At 34.1% G+C, this 26,229-nt stretch overlaps 1 protein-coding gene across 1 annotated transcript in view; it reads right to left on the reverse strand.

Annotated features, from left to right (window-relative positions):
* Positions 1-1,604: 1,604 nt before the first annotated feature.
* The window catches only part of NAALADL2 (N-acetylated alpha-linked acidic dipeptidase-like 2), a 733,398-nt gene continuing 708,773 nt past the window's right edge, over positions 1,605-26,229 (reverse strand). Inside the window, exon 13 of the mRNA XM_011944138.1 lies at positions 1,605-2,873. Within this exon, the coding sequence (XP_011799528.1) occupies positions 2,675-2,873 (199 nt within the window). The 3' untranslated portion in view covers positions 1,605-2,674. The remainder of the gene's footprint in view (positions 2,874-26,229) is intronic.

Consider the following 26,229-nt stretch of genomic DNA (forward strand, 5'->3'; position numbering starts at 1 on the left):
TACGCTTTTCCATAAAGGGCAGTATTGCATGCATACCCTGCCTGAACATAAATTTCACTGTTACACCTTTGCCACATTTTCTTCAGAGAATATTCATGATTCATTATTTCCTAGGCACCATTCTATGTATGAAAGATTGTGAGAAGCACCAGGCATATGGATAACTCAGCAACAATTTAAACCTACTACCAATTCACATAACACTTGCTATTAACTTGCTCAGGATTTTATTTATTTGGATCTGTTGGGGGTGGGGTGGGGAGGGGAGTGAAATGATATACGTTTGGAGGCACCCTCAGGTAATCACACTATAGAAATAATGCTGCTAGTTAAGAGGTTTGTTGCAAAGATGTAAAGCAGCATGTATAGAATTTTGGACATCTGCTTTAGTTATAATTAAATTTCTCCACGTATCTCTTAATAGACTAATAAAAACCATAGTTAACTACAGTTTTCAAATAGCAAATAACATTTAATTTAGAGGTGAGGAATACAGAAGAAGGTTTTTATCTATACAATGTGACTTACCTAGGTACGCAATCTTTAAACAAAGATGAAGAAGAAACATATTTTCTGCTCTCAGTGCTATTGCAGGTTATGGGAATAAATTCATTTAGAAATTTGCTCTAAAATAGTGAACTACCAAACTGATAATAGTTTGCCTTTCTTTGTTTTAATTTCATCTGTAAATGAATAACAGGAATGAACACATCAACCTGTGGTGAAATATTTAAGTTCTTCTGGTGTAAGACTTTCTGGCGTTTGGGCTCACATGCACCTGCATGTGTATTCCCACCTCTTTTCTGATGCTCTCTGAAGAGGAAGAGAGATCATGAATGTCTCGGTATGCACAAGCCTGTTTATTTCTAGCCCTTTCCTATACACATTCTTCAACATGGCAAATGTTTTCAAACAAATACATTGGTAAAAAATAATATTGTAAGGTAGTTTCATTTTTCATCTAAAAATACGTGCACACAGGCAATTTCCATGAAAATGGGTTTCTGCTTAAATTATCTAGCTAATTGCCTCAATTCCATGCTTTGCCTTGAGCGTATAAAAATAATTTAGGGTAGAAAGTGTTGAATCTTATAAATCAATTAATGAATATTGATTAATTATCTTCACTCAACTTTAGTTTGCCTTTAAACTAAGACTAGGTTTATGCTCATCCATAAAAAGTGAAAATTTAAACATACACAGACTGTCTGCAGTGTTGCTCTGGTGGTGTATGATGGGGAAGTATGTTCGAATTAGGTAGAGAAAATTTATATGAAATACTCTGAGGCTATGTTTCCTAAGGGGAATTGCTTTATCCAGTATAGGAAAACCATTTTTCAAATAAACTTCTAAAGATAAACTCGAACTTTAACCTGACACTTAATAGGTAGAATTTTAGTGTTTGGGAGAATAGTAGTAATTGCTAGAGCTATTCAACGACAATGTCAATATAAAAAACTTAGTTTTCCACATGAGAGAAGAATTGAAGTGTAGATGAGATACTCTCTTACAGTAACCCTGTAGAAACTTAGAAGCACGAATATTTTCTAGATTTCCATCTTAGTCACAATTAAGGATAAAGAAGAAAAAATACCAAAAGTTTCTTCATAGTATTAAGGAGCTTTTATTGATAAAAACAACTATTTCTTTCATAGTAAGTTCTTTTTGTCAGAGGCAGAAATAGAAATTTGATGCTTTAGAAGATATTTTGGGTTTCAAAGAGAAACTTTGCTACTTTACTGTGGCAAATATATAGTACTCTGTGAAAGCTGCCTTACAGCAAGGAGTTTCAGAAAAGATACAAGAAAGAAAACCAATGTGAGATGCTTTCATTTTAGATTAGTCCCTGTTTCAGTGTTTCCAAAAGAAACAAGAGAAAAAGTAATAAGATATACTTTTCTCCCTCTTAAGACATACATCACTCCTGAAATTCTTAGAAAATCAACTGAGGCAAATTAAGGGTTTCAAAGCTAGTCACCTTGTAAGTTGTTACGAAAAAGATTTGCATTTAAATTGCTCTGTGTAGCTACCTTGAGATTTTTCCCTGGAATGCTTATGGCTCTTTTTTCATTAATACTTAAAAAAAATACAATTTCATAACCAGTGTATTACTACATCTAGTTGTGTTAAGAAGAGAAACTTCATTTCATAAAATAGAAACATTCAAAGTGGTTTAGGTCAACTCAGTCAGAATACTTGAATTCTTCATATTGAACACTTAATAGTGAAGTTAATCTGAACCATATCAACTCTTCATTTCTTTTACAGAAACTAGGTCATTAATAGCTCTATCAGAGAGAATAAACTGTGTTCCTATATGCTCTGCCCATAGGAACAAAGATACTCCAGAACTTCTTGAAACTTTCTCCTCAAAATAGTGTGTGTGTGTGTGTGTGTGTGTATATATATATATCTCAGATTTCTTTTTAATAGGTAATTCTTAAGTCCTATTTCAATAACTTGCTTTACATATTCAGAAACGTAGCTACAAAAAATATTAAATGTGCAAAATGTTCTTTTTATATTTACATTTAAAAAATACAATGTAGTAATAGCTTTATACTTGTCAAAAAGCCATTGGGGAAAATAAGCCTTCAATGTCAGAAAATCTGGTTAAATTAGAGCTTTTGCTTGTGGAATTGTAAGCAAACTTTAAAAAATGCTCAGCGTTTTCTCAATTCTTCCCATCCAAGACACTCCTGAACACATCAAGTCCTGTTTTGAAGTAAACCTGAGCTGAATTAATGCTGTTCAACACCTCTGACAGGGCTTCCTGAAGGGTCTCATTTGATGCAAGGGGTTTACAGTGTTCCCAAGCCTCCACAAGTATTGAAAACCGGCTTGTCTTTTCATCAAGGTGGTACAGGATGTTTCTGAAAAGAAATACAAAATGCATAAATGTTTCATGCACAATGCTATTTTTCTGTCAAACGTTGGAATGAATATTTCTAAGAGTCAGTGATGTTTTCAATAAATGAATAAATTATAAAAATATAATATGACTATTTTTCAACTCCTAATGAATTAACAAATTTAGACATTGATCACCAATAGTTTCCCATATTGATGAGAAAGAGAGAGATGATCAGACGTTATGTGCCTCCTGGTGGAAGTAGACAACACTATCTATGACACAGAAAAAAAGCAGCTTTGATAGCAAAAGAAAATTGTATATGAATCTGATGATGCAAGAAACAGAAAAAAATGTTAAATTATACCACGATGTATCATTAACAAAATATAGATGTGGAAAACTTTATAAGACAAATGACCCAGTTTATTCAATAAATAAATTGCAATACAATATATAATGCAGGAGGAACCTATAGATCCGAGTTTCTCAATGTCACCCTCTTACTAGTCTCGCTAGATAATTCTCTATTGTGGTGGCCGCCTTGTGTATTGTAGGATGTTTTGCAGTATCCCTGGCCTCCACACACAAGATATCAGTAGCACTCCTCCTTTCGTGTAAAAACCAAACATGTTTCTGAATATCGACAAAATATCCATAACAGAGCAAAATTGTCCCTAAAAAAAAAAAAAAGAAAAGAAAAAAATCAACTATTCACAAAGCATAGACCTTACTAGATTTGTATTTAAACAGTTTAAAATCTAAGAAGTAGTGCAAAACTGAACACTAGTTATTGGGTGATATTTGGAAATTGCAAATATTTTAGATGTGATAATGGTATCATCAATGTTTTCTAAAAGTGCCCTTATCATTTAGAAATATTAATACACACTGCAATATTTGCAAATGAAATGTTATTATGTCTGGAATTTGCTTCAAATATTTGGAGGGAAGATGAGAGAGTAGAACTACAGAGAGTATAGAGGCAACACAGTTGACCATTAGTTAATAATTGTGGAAACTGGGTAATAGAATTCATTACACTGTTCTCTGTTCTTTTATATATGTTTGACATCTAGAATACCATCTTCTCACAAGTGTGGAATGCATAATAAAATAGTGACCTGTAACTTAGTCAAATTGCTGAGAAAGATAAATTTGATTTGGGAAAGTCTAACATAGTCACCTTTATTCATTGATAGATACCAATAGATGTATTTTGTTAGAAAGTTATGAATCATTGCATCATTGTCTTATTTCCAACCCAAACTAGCTGAAATCCCATGGTCTAATAAAAGAGGCAAACATGTAAATAACTTAAATCCATTTTTCTAATTGTTTTAGTAGAGATGTAAGGTCTAGTTATAACAGATGATAGATTGCTACTGAGAAAGGTCAGAAAAAGGTCTAAAACAGAGGATATTTAAACAGCATCTTGAAAGATGAGGGGAGCTACCAGTTACAGAAGTTTAGGAGAGGAAAAAAGCTAAAAGAGATGAAGACAGGACAGCATCCTATGCAGAAGGAATGGCATAAGCAAAGACACGAAACTATAGAACAGCATGATATCCTTAGTGAAATCCATGTTAGCATTTTCGTAAGATCAGAGTATAGGGCCAGCCTGGGCAATGATAGGAGCAGACATGGAGATAGCCATATCAGATAGGAGATAGCCATATCATATAGGGCCTGGTATACCAAGGTAAAAAGATTAAGCTTGTTCCTATAAGCAATAAGAAACCAGTGAAAGGATGTAAGCAAGAAAGAAAGGTGATTATATTTCATTTTGGAATAATTACGTTAGCTGTAATACAGAGCCTGGAGAGCAGAAGATCACTTAGTCCAGACAAAAAGTGACAAAGACTTAAGTTACACAGCGATGACTGAGTTTGAAAAGATGGAATCAGGGCCACAGCACAAAATTTATTAATTTGTAATTTTCTCCAGCACCAGCATCAACCTGATCGAGTTCTTGATCACCATTTCCTCTCTCAGCAATGCTTCACTGTCTCAGCCTTGCCAGCACTTTTCACCATGTACTCTGTAGGCGCTGATGGGGAGTGAAATCTACCTAATCCCCCAAGCCAGAACACTGTAAGTCATTCACTTTCCTTACATATCCGATTGGCTTCTGATATTCATTTATCTGTCTCTGTGTCTTATCTGTTGTGATATCCTGATCCATATTTTCAAGGATATGTTATGATCTCATTGCTTTACACTTCAGAGTGAAGAACATGTTACTTCTGTATCAAGTCCAATTCAGTGCTGTGAAGCTAGGAGGTCTTTAGCCATGGTGATTTAATTTAGTTAAATTTTTATCCGGCTTAGTTCAGTGCTGGGAACTCAGTAGACCCTCAATAATATTGGTATAAGTTATATCAATTCAGCTTATTTTGCATTTTAAGCCCTAATTCATTGAAGAACGGTTGATTTTGTATCTTTTGAGAGCAATTTCTGGTGAAATGAGTACATGATGAGTGGTGGTGGGAAAAGAAGATTCTTGAATAGAGAGATTATTTCAATGATTTTGTTCAAGACAGAAAAATTTAAGTGGGAACTATCTCTAATAGTCCAATATCCTTGATCTTCATGCTTATGAGTAAACTTGGCATTGTATTAAGAAAATAGAGCAGTGCAAGAAAGATACTCTCAAAATTCTGAATATTCTTGAATTCAGGTTTATAGTTTGTATTAAGAAAAATATATTCCCTGATTATGGGAGGGAGAAAATTACTTCCCAGGTGGAGTGTCAAGAGGGTTGTGAGCAATGCTCTGGTACAAGGCCTTGTGGAGTGAAGAAGCTCTGTAGCCCAAGGAGCACATAAAAGAGGGATAGAACTGCCTCTGGCACTGGGGACAACTCCACCTGCCTCATCACCAACACTGCTAGATTGACCCACATTCTGGTTACCCGGCATGGGAAATAAATGCACACTCTATGCCCATACACACAACTGCTCCAGGCCCCTGTTACAGGGGAGAAATGTGCAATCTGGGAATAAACTGTATGTTCAATAATTACAAAATTGATTCATCATCCAGCGCCAGGAAACGTTAGACTCCATGTATACTCGGAAAATTTTGTTTCTACTTCCAGACGCAGAATATTCTTTAAAGCAGACGTTCTCCCTTTGCTATTCTCCAGATATTCTTAACATTAAAGGGATTTTCAGAAGAAGCCATTCAACCATGCGAATGTAATCATGTAAGAGATTATTTATGTATGTACATATACGTATGTATACATGTATTTTTACACAGAGAACTTTTGAAAATGTTTTGATAATATCTCAAAATGACTTAAACAAAATAGCAATAGCGAGAATTAGTGAAATGCTTATTGAAAGTTTCCCTAAATATTCCCTAAATGAAAAATTTTATTTCATAAAAATGAGAAACCAAATAATTTTAGAGACACTTTGACTGAACTGTAGAATTGTTCAAAATGGAGATGAAGCTGCCTAGAATATTTTCACACATGACAGAACCTAAACAAAAGTTAGTTTTTTTTCAGGCTAACATAACGTTTTTTTGTCATTTAGGAAAAAGAATTGGCTTCTGGTGCCAGGATACATATCAAACATATTTACATTTATAATCTACTATTTAAACAAACATAAATATAAATGGATATATGTATATGTAGTTATATATAAATGATGAAACAGTCATTTAGTAATCAAGATATTTTAAAGATAAAAATGGATTAAAAACATTTTAATTATTCAGCCATGTAAAAAATACTGCTTTGTAGACAACTTATACTACTTTACTAATAAGAATAAACTACTATAAAAAATTAATCATTTTTCATATTTATAGTTTTGAATTCTCTTCCTTCACTTTATGAGTTTCATGTTTATGAATCATTAAATGGTAAATATATTTCCAGAATTTAAGAGAGAGTACAATCTATATTTTTAAAATCGTATCAAACATTTTATTTCCATACGTTGAGGACATATTGTTTAGTATGCTGACAAACAAAAATATTATAATCATTGTTATCAAGAACTATTCCTTAAATGAGCTGTAACATTGCAACTAGTATATTATAAGGGGCATGTTTAAAGATTCTTAGGCTGTTATAATGGCTTTTCCACATTTTTAAAACCCAATGGCATGAAGTACATTTCCACGTATACATTCTGTGCTTATTAAATGTTAAATATCCATATTCAATTTAATGATAAGATGTTATTAATAAAATATGCTCATATAAGTTACAGATTAATCCTGTGATGGCAATTCACATAAGCATGAACATCTCTAATATATTTTTGTAAAATGTGTCAATAACTACCATAAAATATCTAGAAGAGATATAATGTAGAAGAATAAAAATACATCCTAAAATGTTCAGGTCTAAAACACAAGAAATTAGAATGATTTACTATTTTATAACTGAAAATCAATACGTACATTTCCTAAAGGCCAATGCAATGGAATGTGGAGTATGCCAACACTTGCTTCTCCTACCTAGTAAGCAACATAGTAACATGCTTTTATAATGACTGTAAACAAGCCATATGAGCAGAAATGGATCTTTTCTTGTTTGAGAAATTCTACAAGTAGCTAAACACATTTTCCATATGCTACATGATTCAAGCAGTAGGCTTGTGGCAAGCTATTATGGAAGATAAACATTCATATCCATTTCTACTCAAATTGGATACAAATCAGCATAAAGCTAGGATACTGAGATTCTAGTAGAATACAAGTGACTGAGATTTTTTTCATCACCATTTAAAAAACCTTCATTTTGGGTAACTGCTGATGTTACTTGAGTTAGATGATCTTTATTATAATAGTAGAAATACGTTTTTCACCCAGATAAATTGTATTAACTTAAAAACAAATTGGGGCTAACAAAAATATCTCCTTTAATGTTTCATGAGAAAGATCATTTCTCCTATTGATTTTCAGAAGTAGCTCATCTTTTGCAGTTCTTCTTTTGTGTACTGAAAACCACTTAGCTTCCTGCTTACATAAAATAAATGTTTGCATTTTGAATCATTTATGAAAATATAGCATTACATTACTTTTAATACTTAAATGGAAGGTTAAAACAAAATCACGTTTTTACATTTTATCACATATGTTCTCACGCATTTCTTGGCTCTGAGAACTTTTACATATTCAACCATTAATCCTAAGTACTCCCAGAATCATCTCTTGACAGCAAAACCACTATTATACCATTTTTAACATGCAAATGCTTCTTGTTTGTGAATATTTCAATTAGATCAATACTCGTATGGAAGCTTCTAATTCAAAACCTCTTTGAATTTCCATGTAATGTCACCAAAATTGAACTGGTCAAATAGAGTTAAAAGATATGAACAACAAACACTATATCAGAGTGCCTAAGTGTGTCTCTCCTCCATTATAAACCCATATTTTTCAGATTAGGAAAGACTAGGAATTGACCAATAGCCAGTCAAAAGGCACATGTCTGGCAGAAAAAAATGTGGTGGAAAGAAGGTGAGAATATAGTTTAAGAGTTTCCATGTTAAGAGTCTGTCCTTTATAACGACAAGGACTCATATTCCTTATTGAATCATTCCTGCACTTCAACACACCTGTTTCAGTCCAATTTACAAAAGTTTCCCTGCAAGAAGAATAGATTGTGTTAGCATAGATCTAATTCAATAAATCACCGTCTTATTTGCATACACAGAACATGTATCTTAGAATGGCATGTAGAGACATCAGACCTAATTAAAATATTATTTAATTGAAATCATTTTGGTAGTCATCATGTGTAAAATAACATTAATTCCACCCTCATGACTATCTTTCCTCATATGCAACAATTTGGATCTTATAAATGTAATTCCTACAGTTATCCTGACCCACACGCAACACAAAGAAACTACTAAAAGGAAAGCATAATATATTATTGATGACACTAATGAAATTACAACACACATCACTCATTTTAATGAGCCTGTTTCAATGACACATCATGGTGACCAGGAAAGAATAGTGCCAAACTCAGAAACCTAATTAATAACTCCCGGCAGTATCAGTGAAGGAGATGAAATATCTTTACTCAACTGACAAATCTTTTCTTCTCAACTAAAGCAAAAGAAAACTGAAAAAAAAAAAAAAAACCCATGAATTTTGAAATAAAGGCAACTAAAATCTTCATGAGTCATTTCCATGTGTTTGAATTAGTAAATTAATGATGGAAATGATGACTCTTTTTCAAATGTTCTTTCTTATATTCATAAATGGGCACAGGATTTTGTGCCATTGTAAGCCTGAATTAACATTCATTATACCCCATATTGAGAAACTCCTAAATGAAATCACACTAAATAATAAGTCATGTCTTTCAAAACTGACTGAGTATACATGCTGAATGCAGAGAGAAAAGGCCAGCTAAATTTCATACACTTGTTGCTAATTCTTTTAGGGATTATACTAACTGTACTCCATAGTTAACAGTGGATTACTGTATTTATATCAACATCAGAGGAGATTATTTTACTTGAAGACTACATCCATTAGAATGCACAAAATGCGTGGCTACACTATTTATACTACATGTATCTTTTGAGCTAAATTTGAATTAGTTCTATACTAGCAAAAGCAGAATGAGAATTAAGACTTTGTTGATATTGTCAAGCCATAAACTCAATCTGCAGACACTAAGGCACAAAGACATGTGTGGTATATTGTTGAGGGAAATGGCTGCAATTATTTTCATCTATATATGGAAACTCCTTTAAAATAAGACTTTGCAGCTCATTCCATCAAGAGGCACAGACTACTTCTCTACCTCTTGAACTTGGTTTGGGCCTTCACCAACAGAATATAGCATATTTGAGAGCCCATGTCTCAAAATCTCCTATATGGTGCTTTCTCGCTCCCTCGCCTCCCCACAGTTTTGGCAAGCCACAATGCTGCTACTCTCTCTCTCTCTCTCTCTCTTCCCCCTGCCACCCACCCTGCCTCTCCCTCCCTCTCCCCTACTCCCTCTCCCTCTCCGTCTCTACAAAACCACCATGTTACCATGTGAACAATACGGGTTTAGTAAGCCTGCTGGAAGAGGACAGAACACAAGGATCTGGTCAGTAGAGGTTTGTCTTTACTAGCTAGCCCCAAGACAACTTCACAGAAGAGTCACTGGTTGCAGACACAAATACAGATAACAAGACCCAGCTCAACCCCAACCAGAAGAACCACCTAGCTAAGTAAAGCTTAAATGGCATATTGAAGAATAGCAGGAAAAAACAGTTATTGTTTTAAGCCATTAGATTTTGAGGTGATTTTCAATGAGGCAATAGGTAATTTATAAAATTTGGTAGCGTTTTTCTTCCCATGAGAATTTGTTCTTTATTTTATTTTATTTGACTTTATTTTATTTATTTATTTATTTTGTTTATCTTTTGAGACGGAGTCTCACTCTGTTGCCCAGGCTGGAGTGCAGTGGTGCAATCTTGGCTCATTGGAAGCTCCACCTCCCAGGTTCACGCCATTCTCCTGCCTCAGCCTCCCAAGTAGCTGGGACTACACGCGCGTGCCACCACACCTGGCTAATTTTTTTGTATTTTCAGTACAGATGGGGTTTCACCATGTTAGCCAGGATGGTCTCAATCCACCCACCTCAGTCTCCCAAAGTGCTGGGATTACAGGCGTGAGCCACCGTGCCCATTGACAGAGTACAATATGGATTTGACAGTTCTTAAATGACTAGCTAAACTCAGGAAATATCATTAGTAAATCATGCCAAACAGTCCTCATGAGGTATGCATTACAAAGTTAGGATATCTGTACTGATTTATTAAAAGTTTAAAAATCCGTTCACAGAGTGACGATGGAATTTTCACATAAAACAAAAACCAAGGTCAACCATTGTTATAGACTGAATGTGTTCCTGCCTCAAACGCACACGTTGAATCCTTAGCCCCCGCAAGTGGGATGATATTAGGAAGTGGAGCCTTCAGTGTAATTAAATTTAGATACGGTCATGAGGATACAGCCCCCAAGATGAGATTAGAGCCTTTATATGAAGAGGAAGAGGTATCAGAGATGCAGCAAGAAGGCAGCCACTTACAAGCCAGCCAGAGTACCCCCTCCAGAACCTGGCCAGACTGGCACCCTGATCTTGAACTTCTCAGTCCTGAGAACTGTGAGAAATAAATGTCTGTTGTTTAAGCCACCCAGTCATAGCATTTTGTCTTAGGCAACCTGAGTTGACTATGAAAACCATCATAGCATAATTTTTTAAAATACGAATTATCTTGAAGAGGTATAACCCAAGAAATAGATAAAAGTGTCTGTTTTCATTTATAATTAAATATAAAATAGAACAGGGGACTGTAGAGGGAATAAACAACTGTGTTCTTTTGCAGTTACTGTCAAGAGTTCTCAGTCCATCTAACTACATTGTTTTTCAAGAGAAATTTCCTGAGTAAGAAGTTATCTTTTAGGATATTCAAGTAAGACTCCCATTTCACTATACGATGCTTGATAGTTTAACAATAAAGAAAACTTAAATTTTTGCATTAAAAAACCTTCTACTAATTCAAAAAGAAGACTAAAATCAGATAAAGTTAACACAATCCTTAGTGCCTTTCAGAATTTGGAGAAGAGAGTGATATGGTTGACTACTTTTTTTTTCACACTCATTTAATTGGTTTCTTGTTTTTATTTATATTTCATTGCAGCTATTTTCTTTCATCTTATCTCTAACTGTATGTATGAACTCAAACTCAATATTTAGATAACTTTTCTTTCTTATTTGGAACTCATTATCTCCTAGTATTTCAGCTTTCACTCAGTAGGTAGAACCTGTCACCCTCCAAAGACAATTTTATTTGAATACCCTACAGGCTTTTGACAATTAATATAAAGATGCATTTCCTTTCATCTACACCCTAAATATTTGCATTGTCCTTTTTCCATTGTTCTTTAGTTACCTCCATTACCTCTGGCAAACAGTAATGCTCAGGTCACAAAACCAAACAAAATAGGTAATTCAGCTTTATTTTTTTTCATTTATTTTCTGATTTTAATAATGAGAAGGATGTGGACTATTTGTTTTGGAAGTTCAGTCTAAAGCCAAAAGTTTGTCATTTAAGATGCATCTATTTGAACAAAGTGAGTAATTCAGCCAGTATTGATTTTTTTCTGCTTATTGTACTGAACAGCTTTCATTAAATATCTAATATGAGTAAGTCACTGTGTTAGTTGCTTAGGGATAGAAACTAGAAGTTTACAGTCTAGGTTGGAAGCCAAACATGTGATGAATAAATCAAAATATTATTTTGAACTTATTGTTTCTATAATGCTTTTCATAAATATTATATGGTATGAGGTTATTTAATTTTATGTTTTATAAAATTCTTCACTTTAATCTATATTTATATTCAACTGTTAGAAAATGCTGCTTTGGGCCAGGTATGGTGACTCATGCCTGTAATCCCAGCACTTTGGGAGGCTGAAGTGGGCAGATCATGAGGTCAGGAGATTGAGACCATTCTGGCTAACAAGGTGTAACCCCGTCTCTGCTAAATATACAAAAAAAAAAAAAATTAGCCAGGCGTGGTGGTGGGCGCCTGTAGTCCCAGCTACTCGGGAGACTGAGGCAGGAAAATGGCATGAACATGGGTGGCAGAGCTTGCAGTGAGCCAAGATCATGCCACAGAGAGAGACTTCGTCTCACAAAAAAAAAAAAAAAAAAGAAAATGCTGTCTTGTTATAAATTTTATCTTGCCTCTCTATGTCATACACTGTCCATTGTCATGTAGTACAAAGTCTACAAATATTCTATGCAGTGCTCACTGTGTGCTTTATAGTTTAGGAGAAAATCTCCAGAGGTAGTTCCTCATGGTATGAATTTAACTTGGGTTATCTGATCTCAATTGTCATAGTGTTGATTCAGGTAACACAGTTCTAATTAAGCATAAGACAATTCTTTAACCGAACAGATTATTTCAGAAATAGGTATGTGACCAAATGTTGTCAAGTATATTTGAGAAGAAGTTTCCTGCAGAATTCTAAAAGCAGTAGTTCCTTGGATTTCTGAAAGAACCAGCAAAAGCTAATCCACTTTTTCCTTTTGAAAAGTATGGGTTATGGATATGAAATCTATAAATGCCACAACTTCTTTTACCCCACCAGGAGGAAATCAGTCTTAAGATGAGCTTATACTACAGAAGGTAGAGCTGAGAGACTGAAAGAAACTTACTCCTTGATGACTTGATTGCAATACTGCATCAATCCAGCCTAACATCTGCATTTCCTCTTGATTTTCAATTATGTGAGTTAAGCCAATGCAAGTAAGACTTTGTGTTCTTTTCAATCAAATGTATCCAGATATACTAAACTTATTGATTACTTACTATAGTTATGAAAAACATGTATTTTCTTTTATAATTATAGATATAACTTTCTTTGACCTAAAGAGTTTAGATAATTCATTTAGTTGACATTTGAAAATGATTGCCTTGGGGTCAAAAATACATGGTTTCTCTTGAATAGCAAGTATTCAAGATGATTTGAACACTTCAAAATCAACAGAACATTGTAATGTTTGCTTAATTTTAGCTAGAATGAAAAGTAAGTACAAAATGCAGCAATTGATCTATTGAAACTATGAATGTTGAGGTATTTAATGAAAGAATGATTTAATGTAAATTACAAAAACTAGAAACATCACATTTCATATTTTTAAGAATTGTTACAGAAGATAACACAACAAATATTCACTTTGAAAATGTGTCAAAAATTAATGTTTTAAAGGAGCACTTTGGTACTTTTCTTAGCTGAGTAAATTTCCTCACAGCACAAGGAAATGAAAATGTTGTGGTTTTAATTTGTAAACAAATGGACACAAAAACAACGTATTATACAACTTTTAAAAAGTAAAACAATCTTATTTCAAAGTACCATTCATTTTTTCTTTTAATGCAAGTACTAGACAGGCATTTTTAGTAATTATGTTAAAGTGAATTGTGAAAAGAATTTCCAAGTTGTGAGTAAATAGTAGAAATATCAGTTGTTGTTTTTTTTTTTTGCTTTGGGAATTCTAAAAGTAAATTCATCCACACTGTCAACTGTGAGTGTTAGAGGGTTGAAGAGGGTCCTTTGTGCTGTCCTCAGGTACCCAGCACAAAATAGGAGTGCATGTGGTTATATCCGACAGAGATTAACATGTCCAATTTAAGAATAAAATTAATTTGTTGAAAAAATGTACCAGATATATTTTTTATATACTATTTACTGTATGTAAGAGTTTACAGAAATAATAGAAGACATTGAGAACCAGTCAGTAACCGAGGGAAACTAAGTATAAGAATACTGCCAAGATCCCATTATAGAAATAGTCAGTTTAGGACATCAATGTTTGAGACACCCCCACTGCCACCTTTGCATTGGGAACACTCCTCTGTCATGATAATCTTGCTGCCTCTACTTCTGCTCTGCCACTGACAGAGGCTGTCCACAACAAGAGCGACTAATGTTGAACTGTGCCAATGTCTTGGTTTCTCTTCTTTCAGATGTAAAGTCCTGGGAGGGGTCATCCAGTTGGCTAAGCTTAGGGCAGGTGCCTTTACCCTAGCTCAAATACAAATATCTGAACTCTGATCACCTTCTGTGGAGAGACATATGCCCTGCTTCCAGCTAAGCTTACAGGGACTCCCCCCATATCGAAAACAGAGTTTGATACCAGGCACTCAAAATTAAATTTTAGAAGAGCAATATCCTCTACACTGCTAATAGAAAAGTATATTTCCATAGGATTCTTTTAGAATTATTCTCTAGTTTGCTGCCCTGCTATAGAGCACATTTTTCTCCTCATATTAAATATTAGCAAGTATTCTATAATGTTCTAGGAATCATTATCAAATTTAATGTGCAAAACTTTTAAAGGTGCTTAAGAGATTCAGATGCAATGGATCTGAGATGCTTTATTTGAGTCTGTATTTTTTTCCCAGCTCCCTAACATAAACCTAATGCATGACACCCACATAAACTCAACAATTCCCCCAGTGAGTTTTACATATACAAAGACGTCTTGTCTTTTTTTTTTCCCCCCAACTAGTTTCTTCTGGTGATATGTGTAATTATACACAAAATTACACGATTTAATTAACATTATGTAAATAGTGATAGTTAAAGTGTGAAGGAAAGAGGTATCTTTTTGAAAATGAACCTGAATGTTTTGGACAGACTTACATAGATTAATTGATGAAATTTGAAAATTTTATTCAATTATATGTGGAGACATAACTGAAAAGATTATTGGCCGGGCGCGGTGGCTCAAGCCTGTAATCCCAGCATTTTGGGAGGCCGAGACCGGCGGATCACGAGGTCAGGAGATCGAGACCATCCTGGCTAACACTGTGAAACCCCGTCTCTACTAAAAAATACAAAAAAAAAAAAAAAAAAAACTAGCCGGGCGAGGGGGCGGGCGCCTGTAGTCCCAGCTACTCTGGAGGCTGAGGCAGGAGAATGGCGGAAACCTGGGAGGCGGAGCTTGCAGTGAGCTGAGATCCGGCCACTGCACTCCAGCCTGGGCGGCAGAGCGAGACTCCTTCTCAAAAAAAAAAAAAAAAGATTATTAATAAGGAGAGGAAAGGAGTATATTGACAAGGTAGAACAAAATCTGCGTTGCAAGTACCTATTTCTTGCTCTGAGGTGAAGAAACTGAAACTAGAAATGTTAGACGATGCATCATATGTGTTGTTTAAACAAGAAAGTAAATCTAGAATTCCAACTCCCAGAACAATACTCAAAGAAAAGTTCTTTGTCTTATACCAAAAGGTTCATAATGAGTGTTTCAGTTAAAATAAAATGCTTTTTCAAGCATCTAAACATCTACTGGTTCTGTTTGTGTCACATAAAAAGATGTTTATTCTTCAGGCGGTATTTAGTCAAAACTATATTCCTAAAAACTGAGAAGGCACATAGGTAACATCTTGAGTTCCAACTCTCATGAACTGGTGGTAGTGACTTGAAGTACTAGATAAACAATGGATCTGGGGCTGTTTGTGGCCCCAAAGAAAAACGTCTGTCATTACTCAGACTCCTGTTCACAGACCCTGCTTCACTGAAGATTATCTAGCCTATTTTCTTGATAGTAATGCATAGGATTATTGAAGTCATCAATGCATGTATAAACCAAGTTATCAAAATGAAGAGAAAAAGTCATAATTATTTGGTGTTAGTAATTAAGTTAGCCAATCCTAGTAAGTCTTTTGAAATTTTGTATTCTAAATCCCCTGCTTTCCCTGTTTATGGAATCTGAGACAACTAAATAATTGTTACATTTCCTATTTACTAGATGCTCTAGACTCTGTGGTCACTGTGTGTTTAAACAACTGCTCAATCCATTATTAATTTATTAAATTACACTTAAGGAAAACAAAATGCATTTGTATTTTTTATTAATAATGCTGAGTTTCATGGATGTTTAGCTCTTTTTGTAAGATGTGTGTCACTATCTGAAGTACATACTAGTTTTTAAAGTAATTGACTTTATTTTGCGGGCTCAGTTCTATTAATCTATATCCACCTTTTTTTCTTGAAACCTAATATTTAATATACGCAGAAAATAATGCATGCAGTTCTTAACTGTACCCTTTGGAACCATGACCCTAAATAGAGAAGAATAAAAGTAATGAGTTCTTTGTACTAGACATCTTGATACAAGTCACCTTGACATTTTGTTCCATGCTTAATGAATGTTCTGGCAGGCATGCTAATCCAATATCCTGAAAACAACATTACTCAGTGAATTCTGAGCCATACAAAAGCCAAGACCTAAAGTAGTAGAATATGTTCTCAGTTGAAATTATGTAAATGTCAGGTAGACTGTGTGATGATTCCTCAATTGTATAAAATACATTAGTATGATTAAGTCATATGTGATGGTTAGATGACAGAATTTTAATACTTTTAACACAGAGAAGACATGTCCAAAAGAGTCTACATTTTAATACAAATAAAGTCATAGAAACTCTCATCATATCTAAGAAAATTTAGAAAGAATTTTACAGTAGAAGTTGACAGAAATTAAGGAAAAATAATTACCTTGAGAGCTCATTCATCAAGTATTTATTAGGCACCAACTGCTATGTGGGATATGAAAGAATTACAAAAACAATCTTAGTTCCAAAGGGATTGTTGAGTTTTGAGTTAATTTAAATGGGAGTGATTGAACAGTTTCAGAGTTATGGTCTTCTGCATATTTGGCTAATATACTTACAATAAAACAAAAGAAACTCTGAAGTTAAGGAATTCCACCTATTTTTCTTGTTCATGAAGACCTTGAAATATAAATTAAATTTTGAATCATTTTGAATATTTTATCTTCCCTACCGCAGAAAGAGATAATTTAGAGATGTTGGAGATAATTTGTAAAAATACCATGTAAAATCTACCTTGTAAAAATACCATGATATGCTAATAAAAATTTTAGTGGACATCGCAGCCTGTTATGTAAGTTTATATAGTTTTATTTTTCATAAATGATTATGTTTGATAATTCTTTGCCTTCATATAATTATTTGAGTAAGATTTCAATATTGTTTTCTAAGAAATATACTTACTTATATGACCATCTAGCCATGACTACGAGTACTAATGGCTATAGCTTAAATTAAACGACAGTCATATATTACTTAACTACAGGGATATGCTCTGATAAATGCATCATTATATTATTTCATTCTTGTGCAAACATGTGATAGCATGTACTTACACAAACATAGATGGTATAGCCTACTGCACATCTACGCTACACGGTATAGCTTATTGCTCATTGGCTACAAACCTGTACAGTACAAACCTGTACTGTACAGAATACAATTATAACACAATGATAAATATTTGCATACATAAACATATCTAAACATAGAAAAGGCACACTAGAAGTACACTATAAAAGACTAAAAATTGACGCGGCACAGTGGCTCATGCCTATAATCCTAGCACTTTGGGAGGCTGAGGTGGGTGGATCGCTTGAGCTCAGGAGTTCCAAACCAGTTTAGACAACATGACAAACCTCATCTTTACAAAATATACAAAAATTAGCTGAGCATAGTAGCACACACCTGTAGTCTCAGCTACTTGGGGGTTGAGTTTGGAGGATCACTTGAACTTGGGAAGTCAAGGATGCAGTTAGCCCAGGTCATACCACTTGCACACCTGCCTAGGTGATAAAGTGAGACCTTGTCTCAAAAAAAAAATCAAAGAACTGTACACCTGTATAAGGCACTTACCATGAATGCAGCTTGAAGGACTGGAAGTTTCTCTGTTTGAGTCAGTGAGTGGTAAAGGAATGTGAAGCCCTAGGACATTACTACTGTAGACTTTATAAACACTGTACACTTAGGCTATACTAAACTTATTTTTAAAATAGTTTTCTTTCTTCAACAATAAATTAGCTTTAGCTTATTGTAACTATTTCACTTTATGAACTTTGTAATTTGTAAAACTTTTGGACTCTTGTAATAACACAGCTTCAAACGCACACTTTACTGCTGAAAAATATTTTCTTTTTAAATATCTTTGTTCTAAAAGCTCTATGTTAATTTTTTTTACCTTTTAAACTTTTTTGCTGACAACGAAGATACAAACACATTAGCCCAGGCCTACACAGGATCAATATCATCAATATCGCTGTCTTCCACCTCCACATCTTGTTCCACTGGAAGGTCTTCAGACACACTTGGAGCTGTCATCTCCTATGATAACAATGCCTTCTGGAATACCTCCTGAAGGACCTTCCTGAGGCTGCTTTACAGTTAACATTTTTTTATAAGTGGGAGCATACTCTAAAATAACAATTCAAAGTGTCATATAGTAAATACATCATCTAGGGTTGAAGTCCTTTATTATTATCACCAAGTATCATGTACTGTACTTAATCATATGTGCTATATGTTTATATGACTGGCAGCAGTAAGTTTGTTTACACCATCATCACATGATGTGCATTGCTCTTTATGTTACTAGGCAATAATAGGAGATTTTCAGCTCCACTATAATCTCATGAGACCGCTGTAGTATATGTGGCTCATATTTGACTGAAACATCGTTATTCAGCACATGGTTTTATAATATAGGTTTGCCTTTGTTTATTATGTTAGACACACTCATCAAAATCCCATTAAAAACAATAAGAATAGTTTTTAAGAACATTTGTCAATTTGAGAAATAACTTGAAAGTAGGAGGATATAAATTTCCAACAAGTGCATATTCAACTTTATTTATGGTTTCATTTTTAACTGAGTTCTCAGATATTTAATCTCTTAAAAATAAGTGTTGACTACAAATTGAAATTACACATTTCAAAGTAAAAAAAAAATGCTCTTCAGGAAAATGTATGCTGGATACTTGTAATAGGTAATTAGCTTCACCACTAATCTCTCATGTACTTTTTGAAAATAAGGTTATTAAAGAGTTGAGCCCAAAGGCAAGGAACACATAGCAAGGAAGGTACAAAAACAACGATATTTTAATCCTTAAAGTACAGCAAATAATTGTGATATTGATATATTTATCACAAAGCATTTCCAATGATGCCTATTCTTAAAATTTTGACATGTTACAGTTTTAAAAAAATGGCTTCATTGAATGTCTCTATTCAACTCCATGTAGCAAGGTAAACTTTGCTTTATCTTTTTTAATGGAATTTGAAAATTGCTTTTCACTTTCCAAATGGAGATGAGGTAAAGTGACAACAATCGTTATTGCTACTATTGAACAGCTGTGAATAAATAAAGGCTTTGAGGATAAACCATACCAGCTTCGCCGTCCTATGGTTTTATTCACACATAAAGTGTCCGCTCAGAGAAAAATCTTGTCTGACAGTATTTTGGAACCATTTCTTTTCCATTCTTGTTATTTTAGTATTTGCTATTTTTATGTACATTTTGGAGACATGTGTGTATATATGTATATATTTTATGTAAAAATACATGTATATGTAACTGTTTGTGTGTGCATGTGTGCATGTGTGTGTAGTATGTTGTGTTTAATCAGTCCTACACTAGACTATGAGGAAAAATTCTAAGTGTTTTGCTTCCCCCAATCACATAACTGAACAGTAAGCTGCTAATTATACTATGAAATATTACATGTTATAGTAATAAAAATCAATAAGAATAAAAGACATTCCACACTAAACAAACGTATTTCTGTTCTAAAAGACCAAAGGGCTGATAATATAGTTTATAGACATGAAATTGAAGATAGAAAATCTTGTATTACTTACAGGTTGTTGAAAATTTCTACAGCAGCCTGTCTTGATATTCTCAAATTACCATATTCTTCTTTTCATTTCAAGAAACCTTAATTTTCATTATATTCCCATTATATTCCCAAATCTTAATTTGCATCATATTTGCTTTGTCAAAATAAAAATTTATTTACAGAAATACTACTCATACCACTAATTATCCTACTTGAAAATGCATAGTATGAGGTTCACCTGAATACCTAATAGGGCTTAGAAAGAAGTTACTGTCTAGTAACTGAACAAAGTTCATAAAGTCACTTCTAGGCCAAGTACATATCATGCCTTTATATGCTTATTGCTATAAAAAAATACATCATTATTTTTGCCCTATTGAGGTAGGAAGAACACTTTAAAGAAGTAAACATTTTGGAAAAAAGTGAATTACATCTAAAAAGTAATATCAATAACAGAGAGAGGGAAAAATAAGAAGAAAATACTAAGTGATCAGTATCAAAATTATGTTCATCTAAGTGTACAGTACATACTGTTTCCCATGTAAGAGATCAAAACACACTGCCCCCAAACATGCTGTTTTGGCCTATTTGTTATTTAGAGTAAAAAACATTTGAAAAACAGCAGATGTAACAAGGGCATTCTGAACTTCCTTTTGCTTCCTGAAAGCAGGAGATTAAATTCCTGTGTGAAAGACATGCTTATCACTAGGGAAGTGGAGACTGACAAAAATCTACACAAATAAATCCTGTTGAACTAACCAGTCAATCTTATCTTCCTAGTCATTTTTCCACAATTAACTGCCCTAGCCCACACTCCTCTGTCTTGCCGCTTTTCCACAATTTACTATTCTTTGTTCAGCCTAGTATATAAGCATTCAACTTCATTTCTTTGAGTCTTCATTTTTGTGTGTGTGTGTGGGATGGCTCTCATGTACGTGTAAAAATTACTAAATAAAATTTGTATGCTTTTCTCCTGTTAATCTGCCTTAGGTAAGTTTAATTCTTAGACTCAGCAAGAAGCCCTAGGAGGGTAGAGAATAAATTTTGCCTCCCTTACCCCTACAAGACAAGCTTCCTGCCCCATCACCACCATTCTCTCTCTCCATGATCTGGAGCACATTAAAGTTATTTAACTCTGAAACTCTTCTTCCTCACTTGTAAAACGGAAAATATTTGTCCTTACAACCTAGAGTTTTTATAATAATTACATGAACTGAAACATGTAAAGTGCTTAGCACAGTGCCTGGCATATACAATAAAAAGCTTTATATGTGTTACTTATGCTATTGTTTGAGATGTTTGCGTTTGGCTTCCTTGGGTGCATAAGCCCACAGCCCCATAATTCTCAACTGACTTTGGCCTTAGTAACACAGAGCTGTGAGACCATCAGATGACATCTCCTGCCCAGGAAAGAGTTCGTCCAAAAGGAACTTTCCAGTAACAAGAGAGAGACCACTTCTATAGGTCACTTCTAGGCCAAGTACATATCATGCCTTGTAAGAGTCTATACAAATAAACTAGCTACCCTTTTATATTTGACCATGCCATTAACTAATTGAAAATGCCACACATTCTTTTTTTCCTGTAACTACGCTACTTCCCTAGTGCTACTTTTTTTCTGTATATATCCTTATGGCCAAACCAGGAAAAATCTATCTGGCACTCTGGACTGTGCTTCACAGGGAATGAATCCCTTCCTCCACATCCCTAGTAATTCAGCCCCACCAAATAACTTTAAATTTTATATTGCTTTAGATAGGAAGGTGTTGGTTTTCTAGCCAGACATATGTTAGTCACAAAGAAGAAAGATTATTTTAAAAGATGTATGCAGGTCAGAATAATCAGACAGGCAATAGTAGTGGTATACACACAGACACACAGACTGCATATAAAAACATTATGCTAAATGTATTTTAAACTATTAGAGAAAATGTATCTTGAAGTTCATCATTAGGTTGAGAGAAGCAAATTCTTTGTAATTTTTAAAGGATCATGGTAAATTACTGAGGAAAAGTTCTACATTTTCTGACTTGGAGTATCGGAGGAGATCCAGCTACTGACTCTCAGAGATACTGATGAAAGGAAAGAATTTTGTGGTCTGGATAAACTACAGCACTAATTTAACACAGTTCAGAGTCCAGCTACTCATGTTTTGCCAACAACCCTAGGCAGAGTTTGTTATTTATTCTGAGTGCAACCACAGAGGCTGATGGTTTTATCATACCACTAGTCACACACTCTTGTAACTCTGACAGATATTTGTCTCTTCTTGGCAAAGCTCCTGAAGAACATGAGTTTCTTGTTCATTGTGTATTTCTCCAGGTTTCTAAGCAGTAGATAGTAAATAAATTTGATTGCATAAATTAATAGTGATAAAAGTAATAACTAATACTTGAACATTTAGTATATGCTTACCCATATTACAAGCATTTGGCATATGTTAATGCATATAATCCTCAAAACGACTTAATGTCATAGGTACTATTATTATTTCCATTTTATAGAGAAAGAAACTGGATGCAGAGAGATTAGCTTAACATCACATAGCCCTTGACAAGTAGAGTCAAGATTTAGAAAAGTACATTATTGAAAGGATTTTAATTACAATATTTTAACTGCTTTTGGATTTATTTTAAAACAATATTCCAACAGGAGCTAAATTTGAAACTCATGGATGACAGAAAAAAAGCTTCTGAAAGAAACAATAAAATAGACCTTTTCCAACTTGCCAGAGTGTAGCAAACCCCAAACTGACAAAAATTCACAGTTTCATCAATAAGAAGACAGCAAATAAATTTTCTTCCTTACTCTATGACACTAGTTCCCTTTCAAAGTCAAGTTAGATAGTATGAGATAGTTGTCTGAGGGTGTTTTGTAACAATGGAGTCAGTTTATTACAGATATTAAGCACTCACCCACCCACCCTAAACATTTAAATCTGTGTCTCTTTTAATGTAGCAATTTGGGGTTGAACCAGCAGGTATTTTCTGAGCATAATAAAGACATTGTTCCAAAAGCAAAAATATAAAAATAAAGAATATAACCTTCAGATATGTGCTTCGTAAACTCTGACTCTGTTCCCTTCTTATCCACTGTATCTCTGTTAAATGCCTGCCCCTTTTGATAGAGGGGAAAAAAATCATGAATTGAGATTTAATCATTGACAAACTTTCTATAAAATTTCTTGAATAATTTTTATTAAGCAAAATTGGGATCAAAGTCCAGTCTTCGAGATGCAGACTTTGGGATAACTGCTTCTTAATGTAAAGGGAATGCAACAGGTAAATAAAAGGGGAAATCTGCTAAAATAAAATTAAGCAGTTGAAGACAGATTTTAAGTTGTATTCACTTTACTAAAAATGGTAATCGATGGTTTCCATAAAAAAATTGCTCAGAGAGGTCCAAACAAATAAGGACTACGGGGGAAGAAAAAGACTGTGTTTTCTGAATGGCAGTTGTTGGTAATATAAGGACAATAAGAGAATTAGAATGTTGGATGGGGGAAGGAGAGCCAATGTTACAGGCTTAAAGAATGAATGAGCAACACAAGATGAAAGACAGCAGCGAACAGGCTACTGGGGAGGTATGTCAAATGGAGGAAAGTACAGTAATATGAAAGAGTTGAGGGGAGAATGTTTGATTTGTTTTAAGACAGGCCTTGGAAGTATGTTTTCAAATCAGAGGGCAGAAATCACTGCAGCAACCAGAACGATTGATAATGTGTAGAAATGAAGGTGAGAAGAGCTCTGAACATTGATGGAGCAAGGCCATAAGGTAGGAGGAGGCAAGAAGAGAGGTGACCAAGTTAGCTTTGGAAAAAATCTCTTTTACTCTTAGACAGAAGTGAAAGAGAAAAACATACACACGGTAAGACATAAAGGGATGAAAAAGACGGAAAGCTCCTGTGCTGGCTCAGTTAAAATACTTTATGACTCAATTCTATTAATATAATTTACTTGCTATTGTCCACTAATACTCAAGTGTGGTAGTGTCCTGGCTAACCACAGCTACAACTCTTCTAGCCCACTGGGACTCCTGTGATGTTAACACATTATTGCTTCTCCATTGACTCTTGTGGTATCTGTGTAGTGTGTGATAACACATTGGGGTTAGATTTCAGTGATTCTTTCTGATGGGGTGCCCAAAGCAATTTCATCCATGATTACAGACTTAGATGAATTCAGGCGAACAGACATTGCAAATTAGCAAAAGAATGTTAAGGAAACATCTAATGAGAATTTAAAGAGAAAGTACTTTACCTTTGGATCATCTAGTTTCAAACATAATGCCTAGAATAGGAAAGGCACATAAATGTTTGCTGAATTAAAGGATTTATGAATGAAGCAAATAGCAGAGTTTTTGTTTGTTTGTTTGTTTGTTTTAATGGGGCTTTAGATAAATCAGATTATAGTTGCAGAAGTTTAGTAGCTATAAGGTGAATTTTGAGTAACAACTATTATTACAAGTAATTTCATCTGAAAATAATATTATTCAAAGATAAAGAAAATATTCATTTTCTATATTAAGTATGACAGATCAACAAATTTACATTCAATAAATATTTTAAATTTGAATTTTGTTTTTTTTTTTTTACTTAATGTCTCAGACACTCACTCCTGTGGACTCCCATATTTACTTTTCCTTTTTATATCTTCCCGCTTCTACATTTGCCATCCACTATCATAGACACCTATAAGAACATCACCAACCATAGTTGGGGTAATGGAGAATTTCTTAAAAAAAAAAAAAAAAAAAAAAACCTTACTAGGGCCAGGCGCGGTGGCTCAAGCCTGTAATCCCAGCACTTTGGGAGGCCGAGACGGGCGGAGAATTTCTTAAAAAAAAAAAAAAAAGGCCTCACTAGTTTCTGATCATATCTTAGACATATCATAAGCCCAACATCCTACCTTGAGTCAATTCAAGTCAATTGGGTATAAGAAAAAATGTTAGATATTTGGGAACATCTATAGCAACATTGTATAGTGGAACTATAATGTAAGTTGCATGTGTAATTTTACATTTTCTAGTAGTAAATTAAACTAAATAAAAAAGAAATAAGTGACGTAGTCTCATTTTATTTACAGAATATTATAATTTCAACATGAATCAATATAAAAATTATTAATGCTACATTTTCACTTCATTTTTATTTTGTGGTAGTATGTCTTAAAATCAAGTACATATTTTATACTTATCTTAATTTTCACTAACTATGTTTCACATTATCAGTAGCCACACATTGCTAGTGGCTACCACATTGAACAGCATAGATCAATAGGTCCAGATTACACAACTACAGGCCATTTTTTAACTAAACAGCTAATTGAGTTCCTTAAAAAAAAATTATTCAGAACTATTTTTTCCTGAAAACAAACCAATGAGTCAGGCTTATAACTACTTACATCTACTTTACTATTTTGTTAGGCTCTGTATACTCTTTATAGACATCTCATAAGGGAGTTGCAGGAATAAGCCAGGCATTTTTTTAAAATAAGGATTTAAAAAAATTTTGTCCTAACCTTTTCTTTTAAAATGAATATAGGTAATGAAATGGAAATCTGAAACAGTTTATTTATGTTTTTTTTTTTTTTGAGACGGAGTCTCACTCTGTAGCCCAGGCTGGAGTGCAGTGGCCGGATCTCAGCTCACTGCAAGCTCCACCTCCCGGGTTTATGCCATTCTCCTGGCTCAGCCTCCCGAGTAGCTGGGACTGCAGGCGCCCACCACCATGCCCGGCTAGTTTTTTGTATTTTTTTAGTAGAGACGGGGTTTCACCATGTCTCCTGACCTCGTGATCCGCCCGTCTCGGCCTCCCAAAGTGCTGGGATTACAGGCTTGAGCCACCCCACCCGGCCAGCAGTTTATTTCTTAACATTCATATAAGTCAAACATTTTTTGCTGCATGCTGCCTGTATAGAGGTCCTGTCTATGTCTAGCTTACCATAAATCTTATTGTTTAGAATTTTAATACCAAGGAAAGCAAATAAATATCTTATAATCTTGTTAAAAGAACTTGAAGATGTCCTCCCACTGCTGAGGCCTTTCATCATGTAATTCAGAGTAAAGATTAGTGGTTATGTTATCGAATCCTAAAATAATAGTGTATATTAGAAACATTGACAGATCTTTAATTGTAGCAGCACAAAGTGTACTACTAACT

Source organism: Colobus angolensis, unplaced genomic scaffold, assembly GCF_000951035.1.
Source record: "Colobus angolensis palliatus isolate OR3802 unplaced genomic scaffold, Cang.pa_1.0 Scaffold228, whole genome shotgun sequence".
NCBI lineage: Eukaryota > Metazoa > Chordata > Mammalia > Primates > Cercopithecidae > Colobus > Colobus angolensis.